A 27,839-nucleotide genomic window follows, 5' to 3' on the forward strand; every position below is an offset into this window, starting at 1 on the left:
GACACAAACAATAATGAGAACAAAAAAGTTGACATCTGTTGGGTGCATAAGTATTCACCCCCCTGTGTCAATACTTGGTAGAACCCCCTTTCGCTGCAATTACAGCTGCAAGTCTTTTGGGGTATGTCTCTACCAGCTTTGCACATCTAGAGATGGAAAGGTTTGTCCATTCTTCTTGGCAAAAAAGATGAAGCTCAGTCAGATTGGATGGAGACCGTCTGTGAACCGCAATCTTCAAGTCTTGCCATAGATTCTCTATTGGATTGAGGTCTGGGCTTTGACTGGGCCATTTTAAGACATTAACATTCTTTAATCCAAACCATTCCTTTGTAGCTCTGGCTGTATGTTTAGGGTCATTGTCCTGCTGGAAGATGAACCTCCGCCCCAGTCTCAAGTCTTTTGCAGACTGCATCAGATTTTCTTCAAGGATTTCCCTGTATTTGGCTCCATCCATCTTTCCCTCTATTCTGACCAGTTTCCCTGTACCTGCTGAAGAGAAGCATCCCCACAGCATGATGCTACCACCACCATGTTTCACTGTTGGGATGGTGTGCTCAGGGTGATGGGCAGTGTTGGGTTTTCGCCACACATAGCGTTTTGCATTGAGGCCAAAAAGTTCAATTTTGGTCTCATCTGACCAGAGCACCTTCTTCCACATGTTTGCTGTGTCTCCCACATGGCTTCTGGCAAACTCCAAACGGGATTTTTTATGGATCCCTTTCAACAATGGCTTTCTTCTTGCCACTCTTCCATAAAGGCCAGATTTGTGGAGTAGACGACTAATAGTTGTCCTGTGGACAGATTCTCCCACCTCAGCTGTGGATCTCTCCAACTCCTCCAGAGTAACCATGGGCCTCCTGGTTGCTTCTCTGATTAATTTTCTCCTTGTCCGACTCTTCAGTTTGGGTGGACGGCCTCCTCTTGGTAGGTTTGCGGTTGTGCCATATTCTTTCCATTTTCTTATGATGGATTTTATGGTGCTCAGAGAGATGTTCAAAGCTCTGGATATTTTTTTATAACCTAACCCTGCTTCATATTTCTCCACAACTTTATCCCTGACCTGTTTGGTGAGCTCCTTGGTCTTCATGATGCTGTTTGTTCAGTAATGATCTCCAACAAACTCTGAGTCCGTCACAGAACAGGTGTATTTATACTGAGATTAAATTGCAGACAGGTGGACCCTATTTACTAATTATGTGACTTGCAAATGTGACTTGTGAATGCAATTGGTCGCACCAGATCTTTGTTAGGGGTTTCACAGTAAAGGGGGTGAATACATATGCACTCAACACTTTTCAGATTTTTATTTGTAAATAATTGTGAAATCCATGTAATATTTCCCCCCACTTCCAAATGATGCACTACTTTGTGTTGGTCCATTACATAAACTCACGATGAAATAAATTTTAATCTGTGGTTATACCATGACAAAATGTAGAAAAGTCCAAAGGGGGTGAATACTTATGCAAGGCACTGTAGTTCCGCTGGTATAGGGGTGTAACGGTACATGTATCCCAACTGAATATTTGCAGTACAGGCCTTTCGGTTCGGTATGGATGTGTACCGAACAAATGCAGCGGGTATGCATGTTGAACTTATTTGTGTGTTTTAAAGGTCCCAAATTACAAATGCGTGTCATAAACTCTAGTGTGACTCAAACAAACCCAAAGTAAACTTCATTACAGTTCAGGTCCTAATAACTTCTCATTAGTTATGGTGTTAACTGTAAACGTGGGAGGTGAGCACAGGCAAGCGGGGGAGGGAGGAGTGAGGACATGCGGCAAGATAATTTAATATGGTACAAGGTTCGCGGCCGCCGCTGCAAAATATTCGTAGGAGAAACCTGACAGTTTGTGAATGCACGCATTGGGGAAATTAACCTACATGAGCAAGATTAAGTCTGCTAGAGGTTATATTTGGTACAGATACATTTTTAGTTTATTGCCCAGCCACTGTGTTGCATCCATTTGATTTAAAAAGCAAGGATGTTACATATGATGGCACATTTAAACCAACAGTGAGCAACGAGATGCCTCCAAGACTTCATAGAATTCTTGACTGAACTGTCACAAGACCTTATGGAATGTTAAGGTTGTGTAAATTATTCTGTCAGGGATGAATCTCACCCCTGCTTATTATCTGCTTCTCTGGTGAAACCACATACCTCATGTTCTCTGTCATACCTGGGTGACAACAACGGCTGTAAGGTATTTTTAACCAAATTGTTCAATTAGTGGGCAATGTTAATTAGTTACAGCTTAAGGGGATCTGGGATCGCTGAGAGGTGATTTCTGAAATACCTGCCAAATAGCAGATAAGATGATCACTTGTGAGATTTGAGTTGTAGATAGCAGCCTTGTAGTTGTCTTCTATATACTGTAGGTGTATCACAATAAATTCCTACAGTCTCCCCCTGCAATTGAAATTCCTTAAAGTGACGCATCATGTTTATGCTTTAGCATCGTAGACTCCTGAGTTCAACAGTGCTTTCAGTAAGTATTCTGACCCTTCACGTCTCAAAACAGACCCTTTGGACACACCATTGGGGTGCTAATGGTTGTAGTGTAAGTGTAAATAAGGTTGTATCGAGTCGAAAATGAGCGCCTAAGTGTCCGCGGCTTGCAGACACTTGGGTGACACCCCAAGGGCAGTATTCTGTTTACTTAAATTTGTACTGGATTTGGCTTGCGTGCTGTTTACCTCTGAGACTCAGTGTTTTCTGTACTCTAACCCTTCGTCTACCCCTCCATCTGCATAGTAAACAACATGCTTTCATATCATGTTTTCTGGACGTCCATGTCATGTTTCTCATCGGGTTATGCAGCACACTGCCCTAAAAGGTATTTTTCAGTCAGAGCGTGCAACAATACTTCATTCTATGTTACGAAAGTTTTACATATTGACTCTAACAAAGCATGCAGGGAATGTTGTTGTCTTCAGCTCACAGCATCCCCAGGTCATAATGCACAATAATACTGATGGAATGTCAATTTTGGTACAATCTATACACAGTTGGCCTTGTCAATCAATTCAATATTAAAGCAAACAGGATTGTCCTTAGCATAACAAAGGATGTGAAGATAATTATAGGTAGATGTACAAATATCATCAATAGAGCAACTGTAGATTAAGATGTTTTATTTTTTCTGAATGCCTTGTATTTTGAAAAGAAGCCTGTAAGGCAGCTTGTACACCTTATTTTCCCCTCCACCTGCAGCATTACAATACCTGAATACATGGCGTTATTGGGATTGTACATGCAGAACCATAAACCTCATTACCTTACTTGGGTTCCTAGTACTGAGGAGAAATTTATTTTTATTTTAAATGCCTGAAAAAGTAACCTTCATTTGTAAACTGTAGTATTGAACAAACTTGACCGTATTAAGAGTTAATAGTGAAACTTTTTTGAACTATTTTGTGTTGGATTTTATTTTTTTAAGTGAACGCAGCAATATGCAAGTAGTATTAAGAACAAAGTACAAATTTAAGCTAAAGTTTCTAATGTACATCCAGTGTGACAACAGATCTGCTGTAAACCTCGTGGTGACAGAGCGGGCCGGCCTGTCTGGTTAGGTAGAGTGCTGCTCTACTTTCAGCCCCGCCCAGATACCTACCGGTTTTGAAATGCTGTTGTCTGACGAGACAGGCTCATTCAGGTGTGGCAGTGCTCTGTCTAACACGGAGAAGAGCTGAGCGGAGTTTTACAAAGGACACTGAGATACTGAAGGAGACGTACAAGGAGAAAACAATCCCACTGTGGAATATTATCTCTTACTAGGAACTTTGAGAGGAATCTTGCAGCTTTACAATTATTCTTGAGCGAAAGCTGAAGTGATCTCATGAGAACCATTGGGGAAGTGGCGTGTTGAGACATCAGGCCATCAGAGGTGTGTTTCTTTTGTTACTGTGCTACAAAGACTTCTGATTTCAACTGCTGATGCTTTATTGCTTGGTTTCATGTGCTAGTGGTTGATACGTTGTCTTCACTATTACTACTTGCTCTTGTGCACTTTTTAATTCATACTAAGAGTAAGGCTGGGTTATATGGCACATGATAAATGAAATGTTAAAATGTCAGTATATTTATTTAAGTTTTAACCGAAGTTGACCAGAATGACAATTTACTTGGATACTAAATTATTTATGATATAGTAAAATTTCTGAAGGTGGACAAATGTTTGCAACAGTATTTGTATACATTTGTAATGTACACATTTGTTCAATTGTAGGTCAGGGCTGCAATTCAGTTTTTGCACTCTTGAAGACATTTGATAATGCAGTTATAAGTTAACCAATAATCATCAAGTAGGAAATGAAGAACCCAGTTGATGTTTGGTTCAGGAGTAGCAGCTAAACGGAAGTGGACCGTCGCAGTTTTCTGTGAACACAACCTGTGATTGTGTGATAACTGCCTCCTGCCATTAATATCAAACTGCTTCCACAATCTGGTCAGGCTGCTCAAAACTTTAACTGGATTGTCAACTGCAAACTCTTCCTCTTACAGGCCATCATCACCTGCTGAATGAGACACGTGAATACCAGCAGTTGGGGGGGTGGTGGTGTGTTGCTTATTTATTTTTCCAGTGGAGCAGGATGAGCCACTAGATTTGCAATGAGCAATGCTTATCCTATTTCATCATTGTGTTTGTTTGGTGACTTCCTACATAACCATGAAGATTTTAGGTAGTTTTTTACTTTACTTTTACAAATGTGTCTTACATTTGAAGTTACAAGCCTCATCTTGTATACTCAATTATCCTTTCAGTTTAACGGACTTTGTTTAAATCATGAAACCCAATACAAGCTGAATAAGGTATACAAGTAAAAGGGTCTCCGTTGTCTGACAAATGGAATGGTTTAATACCTTCACATTTGCATCGATTGAAATATATATTTATTTAACAGCGTTGAGCTGGGTAGGACAATATGCAAAACAACAATTCGATTAAAACAGAGATAAGAAGGAATATATTATAGGTGACATTTATGGCAGAGTGCAAGATGTACAGAGAAATTACAAGAAACATATTCCAAAAATATTTTGACTGTTACTGTCTCTCCCAGCTGTCATTGCATTCACGTGTAGTACACTGTGTACTGATCAGCACACTGCCTGAATTCCGATGGTGTAGTGCTGTTCAAAAACACTTGAGCACTCAACGGAAATGACTATCGCAACATGTGACCGCCATTGTTGGCTGCCAAAATATCTGCCGGCTGCTTGGCTAACTTGGCCCTGAAATTTCAAGACTTATGAATTGACGTTTTACTTTCACGTCTGAAAGTAAAACATCATGCCATTCGACATAGAAATTGACATATTTTCCGTTCTCTCTCACCATTTTCACAGATTTTAAAGTGTTTGTAAGTCCCATGCTGCTGCATAGCTATGATGTCGATTGTTGAGACTCAAGTGCGCCATCGAGGTGCTATTAGTCCAACGTGTTGCCATATCTGTCAGGATGAAGGCCCTCATGCGCTGAAAATGGCCTGTGAACATGGAAGTACAAAAAACAAAACGCGTGACTGTACCAACAAATTGGAGCACACCAAAAAGTATTCACAGGCTTACTCTTTTTATTTTTTTTATTCATTATTTAGTTTAAAGAGAATTGTCCTAACGATTTATTTTATTATCTATAACTCTAACGATAATTTTTTCCGATTTCAGAAACTCCTTGCGGTAGCACGGTTGTTCTTGTTAAATGTTGTGTAACGCTGATAATCCAGACATGAGGCTTTTGGATATTGTTCTTCTCTTTGACTAATACAACACCTTTTTGTTAGAGCACAGTTGATATCGTACGACTTGTGGCTTCTACAGCACTATATAAAATTGTTTTACACAATTATGCAGCTTGTACTAGATGGGGTGGTCACAATATTATAGCTAATAATTAAAATCTCTATTCAGAAAATGGACTACATTTTAACTTCTGGAACCGTTGAGCTCAGTCGTATCTTCATTTATTTATATGTACTGTTACACAATATGGCTAATAACATTATCAGCATAGTCTCAACCGTTACAGATCATTATGGATTGTTTTACTTCGTGATTGATTCATCATTGTAACTTGTTGTTCTGTGCAGACCCATGCACTTTGCCATGAGACGCGTCCTGCCCTGAAGATCCTTCGATTCAATGCAACGACTTCCTTTTCACGTTACATCAATGGACCCTCAGGTGTGCCCCCTCCGACTGGACAGTAGCCAGTCTGTGATCAGCCTCGACAAGTCCCCTGCCAGCACGTTTAAACCTGCCCATTCACGGAGCAGCAGCACTGGCTCCTCCAAACATTCAAAGCAGGTAACCACTCTAAAGAAGGATATTTTACACTATTTTGGCACCTTCACATTCATTGTTTCCTGTATTTGAGTTGTCTTTTTGTTCCTAAAATGTAAAAGATTATAAGAGACTGGCTCACATCTAATTATACTTCAATATTGTTTCACCATGGATAGGGCTGCACCTATCGATTCATCTAGCTATTAATTCTTTGATTAATCTATGTATTTTTTTTCCACTCATAATGAATTTATCAAATAACATGTAAAAAACGAACTGACTCAGAACTTTTTTCACAGGAATACTTAATTTCTCTAATATCATTTTCTCTTTTCAAGTAAAATAAGTATCTTATAATAAAGTGCTTAAATTAAGAAAGGAAAAAAAATATGTGTTTGCGTTATCCCTTTTCTTTTTCTAAATATATATATAACATTACACAAATAAACAATCAACAAATAATAATTAAAGAGCTTTATCACTTTTCTTTGTTCACCACTTGCTATTATTCAGTGAAAGAAGTAAACTGTACAAGCTGCCAGGATTTACTACCGTAAAGACAAATGCTGCGCCGTTAAGTAAAACTACCGTAAATGCAAGAAAAGTTTTGCGGGTTACAATAGAAAAGCTCTTAATATTTTATTACAGGTCTGGGTCCATATAGAAAGGAGTCTGGGTCTGGACCTCGGTCTGCCTATTGGCGCCCTTTGCAATAGACCAGAGGTCACTAACAGGCGGACTGCGACCCGGACCCAGAAGCCGTCCCGTACGGACCTGGACCTACAGCCAAAACAGAACGTTCTGATTTAAATCCTGACGGGCGCTTCTATTTGTAACCGGCGCAGCCTTTGTAGACTTTACAGTAGTGGTTTAGCAGAGGAAACGCTAAGACCAATTGCATGTGACTTAAGCCATCCCACGTGATACTACTCAGCCAATCAAGTCTTTGCATTCCAGGCAGTTAACATTGTGACTCTACAGTGCAGACAGATGAGAGTTAGAGGCAAGTTAAACATGAAAAGGCGGTAGAAAGAAAAAAGATAGCGATACAGGTAGAGAAAACAAAGGGAGAGAGACAGACGACTGATTATTAAATTGTTCTGAAATTAAGCCCTTTTTTCTGAACATGCAGCCCTACTTTTATTTAGTTAATGAGAGAATATTATACATATCTGCAATCATACATGACATTAAATATTGTCAGTTTTTCGAATCGTACTGAATTCATTTGATTCAACAGTCAGGTATTTAGTACATGCAGATGTTGATACAACTACTAGGCTATCTAAATGTATATCACACTGAATAGTTAGACATTATGATCTCCCGGACCTTTGCTTCAAGAATTTCTCTAACTAGAGCTCTTTAAATTTTAGTTGAATACCCCTGCTATAGATGATTTTGGCTTCAGCTTGCTCTACAGGTGAATTCATGCTTTGACTGTGCAAAACCACCTTCCTTACGATGCCTTGACACACAATTGATATATTATGTTATTGATGATGTTGATATGTAATCCCAGCCCTATCTGTAGATTTTTCCCGACATTGGAAAAGCATTGGAGGAAATTGAAAATAGTAAACTGTGGCTATGAACATTTTCTGATAGTGTTAGGGCTTTAGTAATCACTTTGCTTGGCATTAATGTTCGTCCATACAGGTTGTCCGCCGGCCGGCTCTGATTAGTTAAATGTCTCATCTCTCATCGTCATCCGCTTATCCGGGGTCGGGTCGCGGGGGGAGCAGCTCAAGCAGGGGGCCCCAGACTTCCCTTTCCCGGGCCACATTGACCAGCTCTGACGGGGGGATCCCGAGGCGTTCCCAGGCCAGTGTTGAGATATAATCTCTCCACCTAGTCCTGGGTCTTCCCCGAGGTCTCCTCCCCACTGGACGTGCCTAAAAAACCTCCCAAGGGAGGCGCCCAGTGGGCATCCTTACCAGATGCCCGAACCACCTCAGCTGACTCCTTTCTAAGGAAAGGAGCAGCGGCTCTAATCCGAGTTCCTCACGGATGACTGAGCTTCTCACCCTATCCCAAAGGGAGACGCCAGCCACCCTTCTGAGAAAACTCATCTCGGCCGCTTGTACCCGCGATCTCGTCCTTTCGGTCATCACCCAGCCCTCATGACCATAGGTGAGGATAGGAACGAAGATCGACCGGTAGATCGAGATCTTTGCCTTGCGGCTCAGCTCTCTTTTCGTTACAACGGTGCGGTAAAGCGAACGCGATACCGCCCCCGCTGCTCCGATTCTCCGGCCAATCTCACGCTCCATAGTACCCTCACTCGCGAACAAGACCCCGAGGTACTTGAACTCCTTCACTTGGGCTAAGGACTCATTTCCTACCCGGAGTAAGCAATCCATCGGTTTCCTGCTAAGAGTCATGGCCTCAGATTTAGCGGTGCTGATCCTCATCCCAGCCGCTTCACACTCGGCCGCCAGCCGATCCAGTGAGTGCTGAAGGTCACAAGCCGATGATCCAATGAGGACCACATCATCCGCAAAAAGCAGTGACGAGATCCTCAGACCACCGAACTGCAACCCCTCCCCACCACGACTACGCCTCGATATCCTGTCCATGTATATCACAAACAGGATTGGTGACAAGGCGCAGCCCTGGCGGAGACCAGCACCCACTGAGAACGAAACTGACTGGCTGCCGAGGACCCGAACACAGCTCTCGCTTTGGGAGTACAGAGATTGGATGGCCCTGAGGAGAGACCCCCTTACCCCATACTCCCGCAGCACCTCCCACAGTTTCTCCCGGGGGACCCGGTCATACGCCTTCTCCAGATCCACAAAACACAAGTGGACCGGATGGGCATACTCCCAGGCCCCCTCCAGGATCCTTGCGAGAGTGAAGAGCTGGTCCGTAGTTCCACGTCCGGGGCGAAAACCGCATTGTTCCTCTTCAATCTGAGGTTCGACGATCGGCCGAACCCTCCTTTCCAGCACCTTGGAGTAGACTTTACCAGGGAGGCTGAGAAGTGTGATACCCCGATAATTGGTACACACTCTCTGGTCCCCCTTTTTGAACAGGGGAACCACCACCCCGGTTTGCCACTCCTTTGGCACTGTACCCGACTCCCACGCGATGTTGAATAGGCGTGTCAACCATGACAGCCCCTCAACACCCAGAGCCTTTAGCATTTCTGGCTGGATCTCATCAATCCCTGGGGCTTTGCCACTGTTAGTTAAATGTGATTCATCGAATTCCTTTGTCTCAGAATATATTCACACGCTCTTATACTTTTTTTTTTTTTAATTCTTGTGTATTTCCTGAATGTGGTTTATTTTGCGATTTCTGTCTGTGTTAGGCCCGTAACTGGGAGGTGATGGAAGATATGCAGCCCCTGGATCTGGGTCTAGTTTCCGGCTCCTCTCTGGAACCTGCTATCCCTGGGATTTGTGAGGGCTACTTGATGAAGAGGAGGAAGTACCCACTAAAAGGCTGGCACAAGGTGAGCATAGCATGTGCATGTTTCTGTTCTGTTAAGTCAATATTGCATTGAATCATGCCTGTCCTTTAATTTTCTAACATCTCACTGTGATCGCCCTTTTCAGAGATACTTCCTTTTAGAGAAAGGAATTCTCAAGTACTCAAAAGCACAGCAAGATGTAAGTAAACAGAGCTGCACCTTCCTGGCCAACAAACTTGAGCTCTTGTGTTAATACATTGATTCTGGTGTGGCCTCAGATTAATGTAAATTAGTTTGATGGGTAAAAAGTGAATGTATAAAAAAAGCGTTATTATTGTGTTTTAGATTCAAAGAGGGAAGCTCCATGGCTCCCTTGACGTCAGTCTGGCTGTTATGTCCATTAACAAGAAGTCCAAACGCATAGACCTGGATGCTGGAGACAACCTTTACCATGTCAAGGTAACCTACACACTGCAGACATGGTTACACTATGTTTAGGGACACAGTCTAATGCAATTAGTTTAATGCAATTTCCAAAACATTGTTTGAGGATCACATGAGCCTCATAAGTTAAACAATTAAGACCTAAGCCGCCAAATATAAACGCACTCTGTTATCTAAGCAAGAATACGAGCACCTTGAACAGCGGACAGAATTGAAGCGTTAAAATATATATATATATTTTTTATATTCCTCTGAGGCAGTCATGAAGAATAACATTTGATAGCTTAAACATTTAGTTTAATTGTAAATCATTGCCTTTGCCCAGAACTTAATGAAAGCCGGCCAACTCAGAGTATGTATAGTTAACCTAACCCTCTTAAGCTAGGCTTACACTGTACAATTTAGGCCAGTTTTTGCCCCAATCTCTGTGTACAAGGTGGAGCGAGCAGCGGTAACTTCATCCTCTCGCAAAGTTGAAGCAGAAACACAATGTTTTTTTCCATTTTCTGCAACATAGCAAACGCAGTGAAAGCCAACTGAAGAAGCCTGAAGTATTAAACAATGTGTAGTTATCTCAATGCTAAAACACCAGGCACACCTGGTCACTTCAGTGTCATTTGAAACCCCACTTAAAAAACTTTTTGGGAGGCTCAGAGCACTTAAAAATAACAAACCATATATCGCCGTTCCAGCAAATATTTCAGCCAATGACAATGTCTAATCTGGCTCTAAAGGGAAAGGCATGCAAATGCTGCAGCTGGTCTTGATGTTATATATCTGCATATGTTGTATCCCTTCTATATATATTAAAGATCCAAATGAAGAAATTAAATGTTCAGTACCTGTTTCATCTGATGTAAACAAACGTGTATTACTTTCTGCTTGTTCCCCCTCTTTTTAGTTCATGTATAACCTCCTTTATTCTTTCTCCCTCTCCTTTCTGTTAGGCAAAGACCCACGATATCTTCTATATCTGGTTGACCAAGCTGTGCGCCCATCGTGTATTTAGGAAAAACGAGGCGATGAATGTCCATCATGGCGTTCTTCATGCTCTCTCCATGGGCCAGAGTACCCTCCCAGGCATGGCCACCTTTGCCCAGAAAAGCAGAGCAACAGTAAGTAGAGATTCCTGCTGCAGTTAATGCAAAATTTAACAAAACACATTCCTGATGATTATTCCTCTTATGGTAAGATTTTAGATTTTTAAGTTAAGCCACAACAGACAAACGGGAGTGTGAAGACCCTCCCTCATTTATGTCCGCTGTGTGGGAACACTTCAGTTTACGGTCGAGGTTATGACTACAGACAAACACAAGTGGATCGTACGAAAGACATTTGCCGACATTGCATTCAGATATGTTGTTGGTAGCACAAAGTCGTTTTATTTTTTTTAATTACTTGGGTAAGAAAGATGCAGCCAAAGTTAACCATGGTTTAATAACGAGAAATAAAAATTTACACATTTTATAATCTCATGCATTCAACCTTAATAGTTGTACTTGAAGGTAGGGTTGTTAATCCCAGAAAAGCTATCTAAAGCAGGCTACATTTAGAAATAATACAACCAATACATCCAACCCCCTCCCATCAGCCCTTTCGTCAAAGTTACTCCCCCAAAATAAATGAACATGTTCCGTCTGACAACAGCTAGAGGCAGACTTTTCTGTGACTCAATCACTAGCTTCTGGGTATTATCTCTGCTTCATTGGTGTATGTGTCTCTGGCTTGTGAAGACCTGTGTGAGGTGAAAACACAAACGCGGTGAAGGCAGGTTGGTTAGTGACAAATGGGTACACTAACCAATCATTTCATTTGGACTGACTATTTATTACAGGTCTGTGATGGCTGAAGATACTTTGTTTTCAGATGACTATTTATTGATGGCAATCAGGACGTGAAGAGGAATTCAACTAAAGTGTTTCAAAAACAACATACAACTTAACAACCCTACTTTTAAGGGACTGTATTTTAATGTTCAAACTTTATCTTCCTTATTTCAATTCAAAACGCGATTTTTTTATTTTTTATTATCAATTATAAGATAGTACAAATTTTATTATACCTTGCACACATGTGCCAGTGTCGCAGTTCATTAGGTGAAGAGATTTGCATTCTTAATACACCAAGTAACTCAGATTCATATCAAATTGAAGAATCTAGACAGCAGTCATTGGTTTTTATCGCAGCTGAAATTGTGATGGGTTTAATTTTCCAGCCTCCTCACTATGCCAGCTCAGCCTCCGTGTACCAAACAGAGATGGGAAGCCCCTCACCTGCTATGGCCTCCCACCCAGCATTGACAAACAAGGTGTCAGCATGGCTGGAGCAGACCCACAACATTGATTCAACCACTAATGGTGAGAGCCACTAGAAATCCTGATCCTCATATGGAGGCTGTACTTAGTGACGGATGAACGTAACAGAAGCAAATCTTTGTATACGCTTCGCTTGATCTCTAATCTGACATTCTGACCTTCTCTCTGTTAGACCTGGCTCGCTGTCAGACAGAGATGACCGAACTGGCTCAGCTAATCCAGCGACTCCATTGGCTGGAAGGAGGCCTGCCAGTCACTAACTCAGACCTGGAGATGCGAATCAGCATGCAGGTGAGTGTTGTGGTTCCTTAGACTACTTCACTGGAAAAGTAACTACGGGGTCAGATTATTTGACGCATGTCTCACCCAAGATTGTTTATGAAACGGCTGACAACAATGCCCTGTATAGGATAAAGCATCACTGATCTTCAAGGGGGATATTTAGCTAAGTGAACCAACTGATTGAATTCAAGATACCGTAGATGGTCTGTAATGCGTCAGCATACGAATACATGTTCAGCAACAGAATAACTGGGGTTTATTTAATTTTCTTTGAAAGAGGCTTTAACAGTCTTGGCCTTTCGTTATAGAATCTTTCCCTTGAAAAACCCAAGAAGAAGACGGTTAAGGGCTTTGGTCACTCCAGGACTTTATCCCGTGTTGAAGCCATGGGGGGAATGGTAAGACTGACTTCACTACTTTAACCTTATGTGCTCTTGTTATGATTGAGTCATGTCAATGTTTTTGTTAATACGTTGAGTCCACCTCTTCTTCTTCTTGTGCTCTCAGTTCACTTCCAGCCACCTGAGCACCAATCCCAGCTCTGGTTTGGGAGCATCGGTTCAGTCTATCCCAAACCATGTCTACTCTCAGCTGTCCAACCCTCAGGTCACTTCACCCGAGGCCAAGAAACTCCACCAGGACATCTGCACTGTCTCCCAGAGAGGTACAGACTTCTGACTTCGAACATCTCTAATTCTCTGACTAAGTTTGAGTTAGTGTTTGATGGTCAATGCATTTACTACTTGATTGTTCTGAAATCCAATAAAAAAAAAAAATTGGATTAAGAGAAACATCAGTCAACTTTAGACACTGATCAGGTACGGCTCTGTCAATACCTTATTGAATCTCTATATGTATTTGCAAGTAGTTTAAGTTTTAATTTAAGTTCCATTAAAAAATTTCGTCTAGATCTGTCATCACTTTTTGGCCAAGAAAGTAGAAATGCTAGTTTTTAGTTGGAGCTACGAAATGCATACCCATGAACATTCAGTAAGTTAACTTATTTAATTTACACAACCTGTCAAAGACCAGTGTTTCCCACCGAATTGCATTAAGTGGCTGACAAAATCTGTTATTGGTGAAAGAATGAGCTAAATGGGCTCCACATTTCTATTTGATCTTAATAGTAATTGTTTTAAATTGTTTTAACGCACCACAAGCTTAAGGGAAGAGTAAAATTACAATGCAAGACAAAATCTGAGATTGAGAGTAAAGTTGTAATATTCTGAAGGTTTTTTCTAAAGTGTTTTATCTTTGTTGCAGTTCATTCTTCTCTCAGAACCATTCATGATGTTTTATCCTTGGAAAGAGAGAGACTGAGGCAGGCTTGGACCAGCCCTGACCTGAGGCAGAACACCTCCCACCAGCTTGCCACACTGTGCAGCACACTGTCAGAGGTAACACAAACACGGACAAGATTGGCATACCTACAAACAAAACTCAAACCGTCAGATGACGCCAACAGAATGACATGAATTAATTAGTTTTTGTGTCTGATTTACCCTGCTGGAATCCCTGAGTGGAAACACAGATTACCTGTGCAAAAAATATTAGTATCTACCTGCAAAACACAGCTAGGGCCAGGCCCTCATGGTGTGTAGGAGAGGTGCTGTGTGAAACTGTTTAGCAGGTTTGGGCTGTATCTAGACAGGATAGACACAAGTTGTCACAGGTGTGACCTGACAGAACACACCTCAAGTCTTTCTCTCCCTCTTTCCACACACAAAGACTTCAATAGAAGAATCGCTTTCACATACTGAAATTGAGCAGTTTCATCAGTCGATGGGCGTGTTAATACCTGCTGTCAAACTGTCGCTGCTCGGTAACAGTTGTAGTTTGCTGTTACGTGAGGTTTCATCTCCACTGCCTGTCTCCTTTCTTACTGTGCTGCATAGCTCTGTGTGTTTTAACGTGTTGTTGTGACTTTGAGCTTTGCTTCGTTGTTTGTTGCTTGGTAGCAGCCTGTCGACCTGCATTCTCACTTTGAGCAACGCACGCAACATTTAACAAGTCACTTAAATTCCTGTTCTCTTCTCTGCACTGAGCTTGTAGATAAAGTAATTAGTGTTTATTAGAAGGGGATGATTAGATGGAATAATATAATTGAATTACATAAAAGGATGTAGTTTCATCCTCCGGCCGCATAAACATGTAGAAAATAGTGACACGTTGCTCTACACTACGTGATGTGCAGTCTGCATGTTTCTAAATTTCTCTGCTTCCTCTTCTTGTGTCCTGCATGGCTGCTCTATATGTGTGCATGTCCATGCTCGTCTGTAGCTTGACATACAGTCACATCTGACCAAAGTCCATTCGCTTTCCCTGTCCTCTGACTCTACTGAAGAATCCTTCTGCACAGTCCGTCCAGACCAGGTGTGTACTGCGTTGTGCTTTTGTATGTGAAAGTCAGTTTGTCCCTTTGTGTATGGCAATTTGGCCATCTGCATTCATCCTTACCTTGCATGTCTGATGTTTGTTTAAAAATTATGGGCAAAGTGTTGACATGATCCCAGAGGATATCACAACAGAGCACAATCTGCTACAAGCCAATTCAAATGAATGAGTTGTCATGTGGTTCGTATGATTGCGTAGCGATTTACACACTTGCACTAAAGTGTGTTGACGTTTGGTGGGTTGTACCGTTATTATCAAATTGTGTGTGGGAGTTGATTATGTCTGATGACGGGTCTCCTCACATGCCTGTTGGCTAGTGATCTGTCTCCTCTTTGTACTTTGCACACTGCAGAAAAATAAGTGTGTTGATCCTCTTCCACTCATTGCTCTCGCCCTCCTCCTCTGCTCCCCCCAACAGAGGACACCATCTATGGGTCGTCACGTTCAACGTGCGCCCTCAGTGGCCGAATCTATGGCAGAGTATTTTGACGCCAGTGAAGTGATCGTGTGCGAGAGCTCGTCAGAGGCCGAGGCTTCGGATGAGTCTGGCCTAAGTGACATCACCACCACCAGCAACTCTGAGCCGGAAGAGGGACACAGTGAGTGTTAAAGTGGAAATGAATCACTTAATGTATTTAGCATAATTTTAAGGGGATTCCTGCTCTAAAAATCCTTTGAGATTTTGACAGTAAAGCTGAAGCGACAAGAATATCTGTATATTCTGCTAGCCCTGGATGAGTACTTAAAGTACCGGAAATGTACTTATTCTACAGAAAAAACCTTTCCAGAATCATGTATATATAATTACTAATGCATTTTATGTTGCCGGATACAATATCAATTACTTTATGTACTAATGTGTAGCTTAACCTGCAATATATACATTTATTAAACATATATTTGGTCACATGAATATTTTTTTTTGAAAGTTATTAATAGGGGCGGCTGAGGGATAGCGTGGTTGTCCTCCAGAAGGTTTGGTGTTTCAATCCTCAGTCTTCCCCATCTGCATGCCGAAATGTCCTTGGGCAAGATACTGAACCCCTAAATGACCCCATGTTGAATGCACTCATTTTAAGTCATTTGGAAAAAAGCATCTACCAAGTGACATGTAATATAATAACTACCCAATATCAAATAATGTTATGTAGTATAAGTATTGCATACATCACAAAGGAATACATAACCACAACTCTTAATTTTTTTATTTGTATTCATCTAAGCAGAAGTCTAGGTACATGACCTGACGGCCTTAGCTGCCTAATGTGACTACTGCTAGCTAAGTTTGGCGAACTGTCTGTCGCTAGCCTGCTAATTAAAGAGTCTACTAATGTCAGCTTCCAAACTGAGACTGCAAAGAGGGATATTAAAGTTAATTTAAAATGGTGACTTGGAGAAGCACGTTGTTTCAACATTTCAAACAATATCTCTTCCATTTTACATGCTAGCTAAGCTAGCAATGTTTTGAGCTAGTTAGGTTACCTGCTGTTAATGGGCCGCTCCAGGGTCTCTGCACAGACTTTAACATAGGGAGAGCATAGACACCTCCAATAAGTCCCTCTCACAACAGGGCATCAGATGGTGTATATCTGCCTTCTTGCAACAAATCGACTTGCTTGCGGTCTGCATTGCATTGCAGTGCAGCGACCACACATGCGCCATGTTGTGCTGCCCACCCTCAGGGCTCCTGTGGACACTGATTGCTGCTCGTTCCAAGTAAAATGAAGTTGGGCGTCTGCACTCTCTCCCTCCTCCTCACAGGCTCTAATGAATACTCCATCGGGTTTCTACTTATCTCCTCAAAATCCCTCTGTCTAGTCTTCTGACATATTTTCCACAAATTACCGGTCAAAACACGCCCTCTCTTCTGTTGTCGTTATGCAGGCCCGGTTCCAGAACAGAATGCCTTGGGGTGCATCTGAGATTACAGGGGGTGCACCAGTACTATACAAACCAGCTACCCAGCTTCAGTTCAGACTTCGCTTTTTTACACACAGGCCTTTCTACCATAGACAAGCACTTCTGTGTAGTTCTACTGACATGTTGAGACAACAAACAATTACTGTGCTTAAAAGATGGTATCATATCATGTCTTGTGATGTGGAGAACATTTCAGCTGCAACATTTGCTTATTGATATCTTAGATAGCTTTGAATATGAGATAGGTTTTTGATATGTGTGATGTGTGAGTTGTAAAAAAGAACAGAATTCTACACAAAAAAAAAAACATGTGACTGCAATTCAAAAATAACGTTTATTTTTTATAAATTGGGGCAGGATATTTGACATAACAAATAATTTTACATTGCCACTTAAAAATAAAACAGATTTTAGCTGAACAAGGAAAGAACACTTTCAGATTTTGAACTTTGTCCAAAAAGTAATCAGTATAATTCTTAAAGTTAACATAACAGTAAATAAATACAATAAAAAGAAATATGGGTTCTTATGAACATAATACATTTAATACATTAATAAAAGAAGCTGTTGTTGACATATATGAACAAATAATTTTACAATGTCATTCAAATTGTAACAACTACCAGTATGTAGACATCAGGCTGTCAGCAGCCATTTTCTCAAACTGTCCCAGGTTCCAAGACAGGGGCACACTTGATCCACCAGGGGGCACAGGATCCTTGTTGGACAGTCAAAAGTCAAAGGTTAAACTATGTACATAACAAATTGTACATTATTATATTTAATACAAACGAGGTATTCCCCCCTCAGTAGAATAAAATGACTAACATTACCCAACAACTATAGCAGTGTAGGATACATAATCATGTTAAAATAAACATAATACTTGATACAATAAAATCTGAAATGTGATTACAAAAAATATTTCTTACCCTCAGAAGAGCTGCAGCCTCCTTGAAGCTGTGCTGAATCTTCTTAGCAGCGTCTCTTTCCACTCTCCAGTTAACTTCTTGGTGAGGTCCTTCTCCACAGCAATCTGGATGAGACAGGCTTTTCTTTTGTGGAGCATGCTCCTTCTGTGTTCACTGAACACATTTTTGAGAGTTGAAAATGAATTTTCACATGTTGCAGTTGATGCACCGAAGGTAAGGCTCAGCTTGAGTGTTTTTAGCACAGTAGGCATGGCTGCTAGAGGCTCACAGTATCGTATCAAAATGTCCTGTGTAGTCCAGTTTTCATTTGATTTGGCCATTTCGTCCTGCAGAAACTGCTGTGCTACAGCAAACTCAGCTTCCTTCATCTCTGTGCCTGTTAGGTCAAGCAGTGGTCTCACTTTGTTTGTGTTCAGGAAATCTTCACTCCCTGGGTGTAAGGTGCAGAGGGCCTGCACCAGTTGGCTGTTTCTTATGCTGAATCTTGCTTTAATCTCTCCCACTACAGCATCCAATGTACTGAAATACAGTCTTTTACACCCAGTCCTCTCTTCCGCTTCCTTTTGACGGTGACCAACTGTGGTGTCCACCACATAGTCACTCAAGTGGCTCAAATTTCTTGGTCGTTTCTGTGGGGGTGCTGCTGCAGGAGGTTCTGAGGTCTGTCTGTCTTGAGAGAATTTCTCCCAAAATGTGTCAAACTGAGTATCACATCTCAGCTTCTCAACACACGCCAAGGCACTTTGGACCAGTCTGACACCAGTGTAGAGGTCTGTGGATTTGGCTTGGAGTGCAGTGTTGGGAGGATCAAGCAAACTCAATATTTGATGCGTCATGCAGGCAATGAACAGGAAGCTGGGCTGGGTAATGGCCTTCAAAAGCCCTGTGGCCTCCATTCGCACCTCTGCTGCACTGGTTTGGGAGCCTTCGATCCCACGAAGCAAGTGGACAATGTTATCAATTGATTTCAGGATCACCGTCACTGTGGCCAGGTGGCCTGTCCACCTTTGCTCAAGCAACCTCTTCAACTTCTCGCCCGTGTACACTGCAGCCACTGTAGGTTTCTTGAAGTACTTGTAGAGTGAGGTGCATACACTGAAAAAGTTTTCCAGTGCGAAATCAGAAGACATGGCGTGCACCACAACCAAATGCAACTGATGATTAAAGCAGTGTACGTATGGCACCTCTCTCTGCAATTCTTCCTGCACGATTTTCTGCATCCCTCCGTGTACTCCAGACATGACACTTGCCCCATCGTAACACTGACTGAGCACCTTCGCTGTATTTAGCCCAATGTCTCTCAACTGTGCCAAAACCAGCTGAGTCAGAGACTTGGCATCACATTGTTTGGTAGTGGCCATTGAGACAAGTCGCTCCCTTACAGTGTTGCTTGTGTCCACGTAGCGAAGCACTATGGATATATTTTCGCAGCCAGTGGGATCTTTGGTGCCATCAACCTTTAATGTGTACCAAGCCTCTCCTATATCTTTCACTATTTCCTCTGTGATGATTGTTCTCATGATTTCAATAATTTCATTTTGGATGTGATGTGATGTGTATGTGGCATTCGCAGGGATGGTGCTAAAAATCCTAGCAAGGTCCTTGTCCTTTTTAAGGGTGTAGTCCATCAATGCAAGAAAAATGCCACTGCCCACCTCACCTCTTGCATCCAAAGCATCATCTGAGCCACGAAAAGGCAGCTGGTTTAAAGCTATAAATTGAATGATGTCAACAATAGCTGCTACATAGGTGCTGTTCCTCTCCAGTTGTGCTGTATTTACAAGTGTGGAGATCTCTGTACCAGTCACACTCCTTGTACGCCTCTCCTTCCACAATGCCACTGACTTCATGTGCTCTTTGCTGGACTCGTGCCTTCCCAGCCCCTTTCCACGTACAAGAGCATGGCGCCAGTTGTTGTAGCCAGTCATGGTGAAAGCATCGGTGCTGTTTTTATTTGACCCAAAGTTTCTGCAGGCATAGCAGAAAATTGAATCTTTCTCACACGAATACTCTAGCCATTCTCTAGCAGCAAACCACGAGCTGCAAAAGGACCGCTTTACCCCACTGTACAGGCGAGTCGGATATGTTTTAAGAAATACCTGGGTAGGCTGTGTTGATCCGAGATCCCCTGGCACTTGCGGGCCGCCAACGGGTGGCAGTGTCGAAGCCGAAGGCTGCTTGTCCGGGAGTGAGGGCGGCGCAGGCAAAGGCAGCGAGTCGGGCAGGATTGAGCTGGCGTTGCTAGTGCTAGCCTCCACAACGGTTATAGAGCTGACGTTGACAGAAGCCAAAGTAACGTCAACTGTTCCGGCTGCCGCGTGACCCACATTGTCTCCATCCTCCTCCCTGCTCCGGTTAATGTCTTCTGCTGTGTTCTTTTTTAACCATTTTCGGATATCCATTCCTAAATGGATATCCAACGGATATATAACTGTTGCTGCCGAAGAAGTTCAACGTCACTACCGTGCGCGCTATAGATATACTATGGGTGAGTGCATTTTGCAAACGACGCCGGCATGACACACGATGCCGGCCGGCGGCCAATCATATAGAGCGACAACATTGCGCCCTCGAGTGTGATATTGCTTTATACAACAGTATAAAGCAAAATATATACTAGTAAAATGTACTGTTAATAATAATAATTGACAATAGATTGTGATTTGTTTGTTTATTTAATCATATAAACGAATGAAATTGCTTCCGGCAACAAAAATAAATTCCCACTGAGCGGACTGTTGCCAAGCAACATATAAACAAAACACCATACATAAATGCGGAGTGATTTTGTCAGTTTGTTGAACAGTCAGAGTGATGTCGGATGCTCATATCTCAACGGTATTTAATGGAAATAGTCACAAGTTTCATTACAATTTGTTTTGTGAGCAAGTATTTTATTATTTTTATCATATTTATAAAAAAAAAAAATCTTTATTTTTTTTCAATTGAGGGTGCAAACAATTTTTTTGGGGGTGCAATGCATGCTTATGCACCCCCGTAGAACCGGACCTGTCGTTATGCCTCCTCTCCAACCAACCAACCATATGATGTGGTCAGTGACGTAATATCAAATTGGCGCAGATCACACGCACATGACAGTAACCGCAATAATTTTTTTTATAAATTACTACACACTTAAATCTGTATAGAACTAAAATAGACTGTTCCACATTCTCTTTAACACATGCATCCTTTAACCAGGAGCAGTCAAATAATCCTGCACAACCACAACTTTTTCTTACCAACAAGACATAAGATGGACATTGAATGGAAAGAATGACTCTCCTCCTCCTTTTCCAGCCACTGCCACCCTCAACTACAGAGACAGTCTGAACAACGCTTCTAACGGATCCAGCCAAGCGCCCACCGATACTGGTAAAGCCACCTACTCACACCATACTTGGACCATATCATTTACAGTTTTAGTGATTTCAAGTCTCATGTCTTAGTTAATGTAATAAAAGACTACTATGTTTGGTGAAGTTTGCAGATTCAAGTTGAAAACATTAATTGGAGGAAGACAAAATGCTATTACTTTCTTAATCTGCAAGCATGACTCACTTACTTTAACTGTGTTGGTCATGAGTGAAACTGCTTCCTGATTACATTAAAGCATACATCAAACTTTTCCCTACGTTCAATTATGTATTTAACATTCAACTGTGTAGCCTCAGAAACAAATGTATTTAGACATGTACTGTTTGCTGTTAGTGATAAATAATATATATATATATAATATATATACACACACACACACACACACACACACACATTTCAGTGTAATAGTTTTAATATATTGGTATTTATTCTTTCTCAACCTTGAATTTTTTTTTAATATGTATTATAAAAAAACAAATTGTCTTTGCATTTTTGACTCATGAAGCATTTTAAGATGTTAAATTCCCTTGAATTGTACTTGTTTGTGTTGTCCAGGTCGTCGCAGCACCCTCCCTGCCCCAGGAGCAGATAACAGCCAAATTGGAATCATGACCATCCTGTACAACAACATTGGCAAGGACCTGTCCAGAGTCTCCATGCCGGTCGCTCTAAATGAGCCACTGTCTCTGTTGCAGAGAGTCAGTGAAGAGCTCGAGTACTCAGAGCTGCTAGACATCGCCAACAGCATTGACGATCCTTATGTGCGAATGGTGGGTTGGTTTGCTAAGATCACTAATCAGCTGGATCTGTGAAGGAGTTAAACTCAATGCTAACTTTATTAATTTTTTTTTTTTTTTTTTTTTTTTGTAACTATGTTAACAGGTTTACGTGGCAACATTCTCCATCTCTGGCTACGCCTGGGCGTCCTGGAGGAATCATTACAAACCCTTCAATCCTGTTCTAGGAGAAACGTATGAGAGTCACAGAGAAGAACGAGGCTTCCATTACATCAGCGAGCAGGTAACCACCAGGAAGGGAGGAACAAATATATTGACAAAATCTTTACAATTTGGGTTTGGAACCAGATGTATGCATGTGTGTTGTTTACAGGTCTCCCATCACCCACCCATCTCTGCCTGCCACGCTGATTCAGAAAACTTCACTTTCTGGCAAGGTAGGATCAGTATGTGTGTAATAAGTGCTTGATCCACCTGTTCTGTATGACCACCGTTAAACCTAACACAATTAGTTTCTGTTGGTCTGTCTGCTCTTAGATCAGAGATGGAAGAACAAGTTTTGGGGGAAATCAATGGAAGTCATCTCTAGCGCACTAGTCAACGTTGCCCTGCCCAAGTGAGCCACTGCTTCCTTTAACAAAACCAGTCACAAAATACAGTAGAGAAATGAAAATAGACATTTTTGATTGATTGACCCGTTTTGTGTGTGAAGGTATGGTGATCACTATGAATGGAACAAGGTAGTGACATGTATCCACAATGTGCTGAGTCAGCAGCGCTGGTTGGAACACTATGGTGAGGTGGTCATCAAAAACACAAAGAGCGACGTCTGCACCTGCAAGATCACCTTCGTCAAGGTCAGGATACCCGCTGTCTCTCGCTGCTTAATCAGTGAAAAGTCAAAATCCTGCACATGGACTCTTCCTGTTCTACTGTTTAACCACTCTGACCCTTTTTATATTCTAGTCTCGATACTGGAGCTCAGAAAACAGTAAGAACGAGGTGCAGGGTGTGGTTCTGGACAAGGCTGGAGAGGTGGTCCATCGCTTTGGAGGCCTCTGGCATGAAGGCATCTTCTGCGACACACTTCCTACACCAGCGTGCATCTGGAAGCCCAGTGAGTAGAGTCCTGTGTGAACATGTAAATGTCCTGACAAATTCAGCTTTTGACTTTGTGATGTATTTAAAGAGTCTTAGTAAGGTGTTGGGTAGGGTTGTCAGGATAAACGGTTTTTCAGTGTTCACGCACACACTGATTACAAAATTCGCCCACTGGCCACACCATCTACTTAATTTTCTTAGTAGGCATCAAACCCATTTGATTTTCACGTGGTAACACCCACGTTCATCAAAAAACTTTTTAAAATAACAGACGCAGTCACACGATGTGTCCAACCCATGCAGCACCAGTCACATTGGTGCAGTGGATTCTGATCATGTGTTGAGAGGAAGGTTGACGGACAATGGATTTAGTGAAAAAAAACAAACCAGGCATGTATTAAGCCTAGTTCTGCCTGCTTGAAAAATACTTTTAACAGGGAAAGGATTTCTCATTGGTTATGTCATGGGAAGTGTAAAAAATTGTTATGAAAGTTTTCATGATAAATTAGATACTTTAATACATAATTAAAGAACACCTCCAAGTGCAAGCAATCTAGCCAAATCAAATGACAGATCAAGAGCTCTACAGACACTAAGCTGACACATCCTTTCCTCCCTAGACCGTTCATTTTTAGAACATCTTGTCTTACAAAGTAGGGCTGAACGATTAATTGCATTTGCGATAAAATCGCGATATGATAAAACGCGATTTTCTAATCGCAACGTGCGCGATTAAAACGTGCGAAAGAGAGTAGGGCTCTGGGATGCTCTCCTCACCCGCAGCAAGAATGCCGGCATCACCTACAGGGTCCCAAAGTCTTCGGCCGACGTGTCTGCCACACAGTGCGAGCTCATCTCGCCAGTGACCACGGTGCGGGCGGCGGACCTGAAAATCGCTCCCCGGAAAAGCAAGCCGAGCTCCGGGGCGGCGGGGCTCCAGAGCCCCCCGGTCACCTACATGTACATCTGCGAGACGGAGGTGTTCAGCATGGGGGTGTTCCTGCTGAGGCCCGGCGCCTCTATACTGCTGCACGACCACCCGGACATGAACGGGAATCTACGGAGCTACTGATCCGCAAGCTGCCCTTCCAGCGCATCCAGCTGGCCCGCCGCATCCGCGGACACAGAGCTTAAACTGCTGCTGCTCCATTTACTATAACAACGCCGCATTCCTACACTTATAAAATGCAATTCAATGTGGAAGTAATCCAAGAATTCAGAATGTTACTCAGATTAGTTAATGTAACGGAATACGTTACAGATTACATTTTAGGCATGTATTCTATATTCTGTAACGGAATACGTTTTGAAAGTATCCTTCCCAACACTGGCAATGTTACTGACTTGGGAGCAGTAACACACCTATAATTAAAAAAATGTTTTTCTCAAGATTTTGTCAATTTTGCACACAGGTTTTAAAAAGTGCATGGCTTGTGTTTATACTTACAATGACTTTGATTAAATTACTTAAATGCACACCGATTTGTTGTTGTTTCTGTAATGAGAAGTTAAATAAAAATGTGGGAAAGAATATTGTACAGTAAATGTATCTAATATTGTGTTGGTCATATTTAAATCATTCATTACGGTTTTTTTGGTGGGGGGGAAAAGAGGACAAAATAAAAAATCGCATATTAAATCGCAATCGCAATATTTTGGGGAAAAAATCGCAATTAGATTATTTTCCCAAATCGTTCAGCCCTATTACAAAGATAAAGAAAGAATTGACCTATACTAGTTGAAATGGTAGGTTTTCTCCACATTGTCCAGCGGTTGAGTTCTTGATATTGACAAAGTTCTTTCCTGTTTAGATGTGCAGCCTGATGATCATGCCCAGTTTTATGGATTCTCACATTACGCCAGAGAGCTAAACGAACTAACACCTGAGCTGAAGGCTGTTCTTCCACCCACTGACACACGCTTCAGACCAGACCAGAGGTACAATATTTTGTATTTGTTTAAAAAGATAAATGTTTTGCTGTCCTATTTTCCATGTTGCAGAGTTTAATTATGTGGAGGCTTTTGCTCAAGAGGTAGAGCGGGTAATACACTAAATTGGATTCTCCTACAGTTTGCAGTGTTAGTGTTAGTGTTAGTTACTTTGTGCATGAACATGTGTGTGACTGGATGTGTAACACTGAGTAAATGTTAAGAATATAAATATAGTCGGTCCATTCACCATTTAACTCCCGTTTCTCTTCTTCAGGCTTCTGGAGAATGGGGAAACGGCAAAGGCAGATAAAAAGAAGGATGAGGTGGAGGAGAAGCAGCGGGAGAGGAGGAAGGAAATGGAGAAGATGGGGCAAGAGCACATCCCCAAGTTTTTCAGGTGAGCCGCAATGCTTTTTAACACTAGATGGAAAATTCAAATAAAATAGGTGTACATTAGACACAACTAAAAGTTGCCTCATCGTCATTATCCTGGTAAAGAAAAGTGTGGGCTTCAAAGATTTTCATTTGTTAAGATGTTTTTAAATGTTAGAAAATTGGTTGAGACTTTTAATTGAAAATTCAACAAAAATAAGAAAGGGAAACTTAAATTACACCTTTACTTATTAATCTTATCCATTTTATTTTTAACAAGAGAAAATAACTTATTTCTTATAACTCCAATTAGGTAAGAAAACTGACCATAAATAATGTCAAAATATTATTTCAAGTTGTTGACACCTAAGTTGATACATCTAATATTTTTATATATTGCACTGATTCATCACGCCAGTTGGACTTTATCATGTTCTGGACGTTACCTTCAGGGAAAGTTCAATCTGGACCTCTCTGCTTTTAACTGAACCCCCCTGCTGTACAGATATATGACTCAAACTACTCCTTTTGGAAGGTTTCAGGTTACTTTTTTTTACCAGCTGAGTAAGAAATGGTAGTGATTTCCTTTTTTTGTTTTCCAGGAAAACTCTTGATGAGGCCGGCAGAGAAGCGTGGGTGTACAACGGTACATACTGGAAGCTCCGCAAAGACCCAGGTTTCTCCAACATGGAGAACCTGGACCTTTGGTAGGATACTGCACCCGTTATGTGAGGCTCAGTCAAACCAGCCAGGAGATAAAATGAGAAGATGAATTTGGGAAAGCAGCCCTCTATTGATAAAAACGACCATTTGTGTTCATGTAAATCCAGTAATAAATGCCTGAATATACTGTAAAGTGAATGGTGTGGAGGAGAGGGATGTTAGAACGCATCTGTCAACCTCTCATTGAGGTGAGGTGCCGCAGTGGAACAAATGAAGACTGATTCCGATTTTGCCGGATGTCTTTGCAGCCTTTCGCCTACCTATAGCAATAACGGTAACTATGATCATTCACAATTGAAACACAAATCAATCCTCTGTAAAATGTAATCACTGCCCTCCAGAAAAATGTTGGTAAATTGTTGAGTTTCCCTCTCAGGACTGATGAGGCCTATCATCATGTAAAGTTCATGTATCATATTTGTGGGGAAAATATCATAGTTTGTTATCCTATTTTATTCGTTTTTTAACATTTCTATAAAAATAGTAGTCGGGCTCTTTTTGTATGACAGAGTTCAGAAATGAATTCAGATGCATATTTTCCTGCTGAGGACTTCAGCATACGTGGAGGACTAATCGGGTGCTTGTGGTGTATGTTATAGGTGAACTGGTGCTGTCCTGCTTCTTTTTTCAGTGAGTCTTAATGTGTAAACTCCTATTGATTTGTAAAAATGGTGCGTATTTTATTCTCTGATTTGTTCTGGCACACCGGTTACAAAAATTTGACGGCTAACTATTCTTAGTTGATGCAATGAAATATTTTTTTTATTGATGTTTCAACAATGGATTTTAATAAGGAAAAGAGACTACTGTTTAATCAAATATTTTTTTCTTTGGTTTTGTTTCAAATAAAAAATTCCACAATCAACATTGTTTCTTGTTCAAATAATCTTCACCTTCTGTAAATAATATTAAGTAGAATCTGGATGAATTCAATATAGTTGTAAAAAGGTTATTGTAGTGATTAACATTTAGAATTGCAATCTGATTATTATTATCTACTCGCGAATAGTGTCTAAATTCCACAGATTCTGCCTTCTCTCTAAACAGTACCCACATGGTATTGTCTACGCTTGGGGACTTTCATATCTAACTGAGACAGAGGTACCAACTTAAAGTCTTTTGCTATTTCACCGGTGGCAAGACGTAATGAGATCTAGTTATGCATACTTTAGACTTAGCTAACCAATAGGAGGCAAACACCTACATGTAACAGAGTGACAGCAATTCTAGCCATTCTTGGATGTGCTGGTAGATGGGTGATGCAAGATACAGTGCCTTGCATAAGTATTCACCCCCTTTGGACTTTTCTACATTTTGTCATGGTATAACCACAGATTAAAATGTATTTCATCGTGAGTTTATGTAATGGACCAACACAAAGTAGTGCATCATTTGGAAGTGGGGGGAAATATTACATGGATTTCACAATTATTTACAAATAAAAATCTGAAAAGTGTTGAGTGCATATGTATTCACCCCCTTTACTGTGAAACCCCTAACAAAGATCTGGTGCGACCAATTGCATTCACAAGTCACATTTGCAAGTCACATAATTAGTAAATAGGGTCCACCTGTCTGCAATTTAATCTCAGTATAAAT

The 27,839-nt window shown here is 41.3% G+C and overlaps 1 protein-coding gene across 1 annotated transcript; it reads left to right on the forward strand.

The window, feature by feature from the left end:
- The first annotated feature begins 3,637 nt into the window (after window positions 1-3,637).
- Window positions 3,638-27,105, forward strand: LOC128458871 (oxysterol-binding protein-related protein 7). The gene is made up of 23 exons (XM_053443912.1): window positions 3,638-3,890; window positions 6,097-6,313; window positions 9,609-9,752; window positions 9,856-9,909; window positions 10,056-10,169; window positions 11,102-11,269; window positions 12,370-12,511; window positions 12,642-12,760; window positions 13,060-13,149; window positions 13,259-13,415; window positions 14,015-14,148; window positions 15,032-15,124; window positions 15,564-15,744; window positions 21,298-21,372; window positions 21,931-22,145; window positions 22,258-22,395; window positions 22,486-22,549; window positions 22,650-22,728; window positions 22,825-22,969; window positions 23,079-23,229; window positions 25,025-25,151; window positions 25,420-25,542; window positions 26,120-27,105. The coding sequence occupies exons 2-23, from the start codon at window positions 6,149-6,151 to the stop codon at window positions 26,226-26,228; spliced, it is 2,787 nt and encodes a 928-aa protein (XP_053299887.1). The 5' UTR covers window positions 3,638-3,890; window positions 6,097-6,148; the 3' UTR covers window positions 26,229-27,105.
- Window positions 27,106-27,839: the final 734 nt, after the last annotated feature.

Source organism: Pleuronectes platessa, chromosome 16, assembly GCF_947347685.1.
Source record: "Pleuronectes platessa chromosome 16, fPlePla1.1, whole genome shotgun sequence".
Classification (NCBI taxonomy): domain Eukaryota; kingdom Metazoa; phylum Chordata; class Actinopteri; order Pleuronectiformes; family Pleuronectidae; genus Pleuronectes; species Pleuronectes platessa.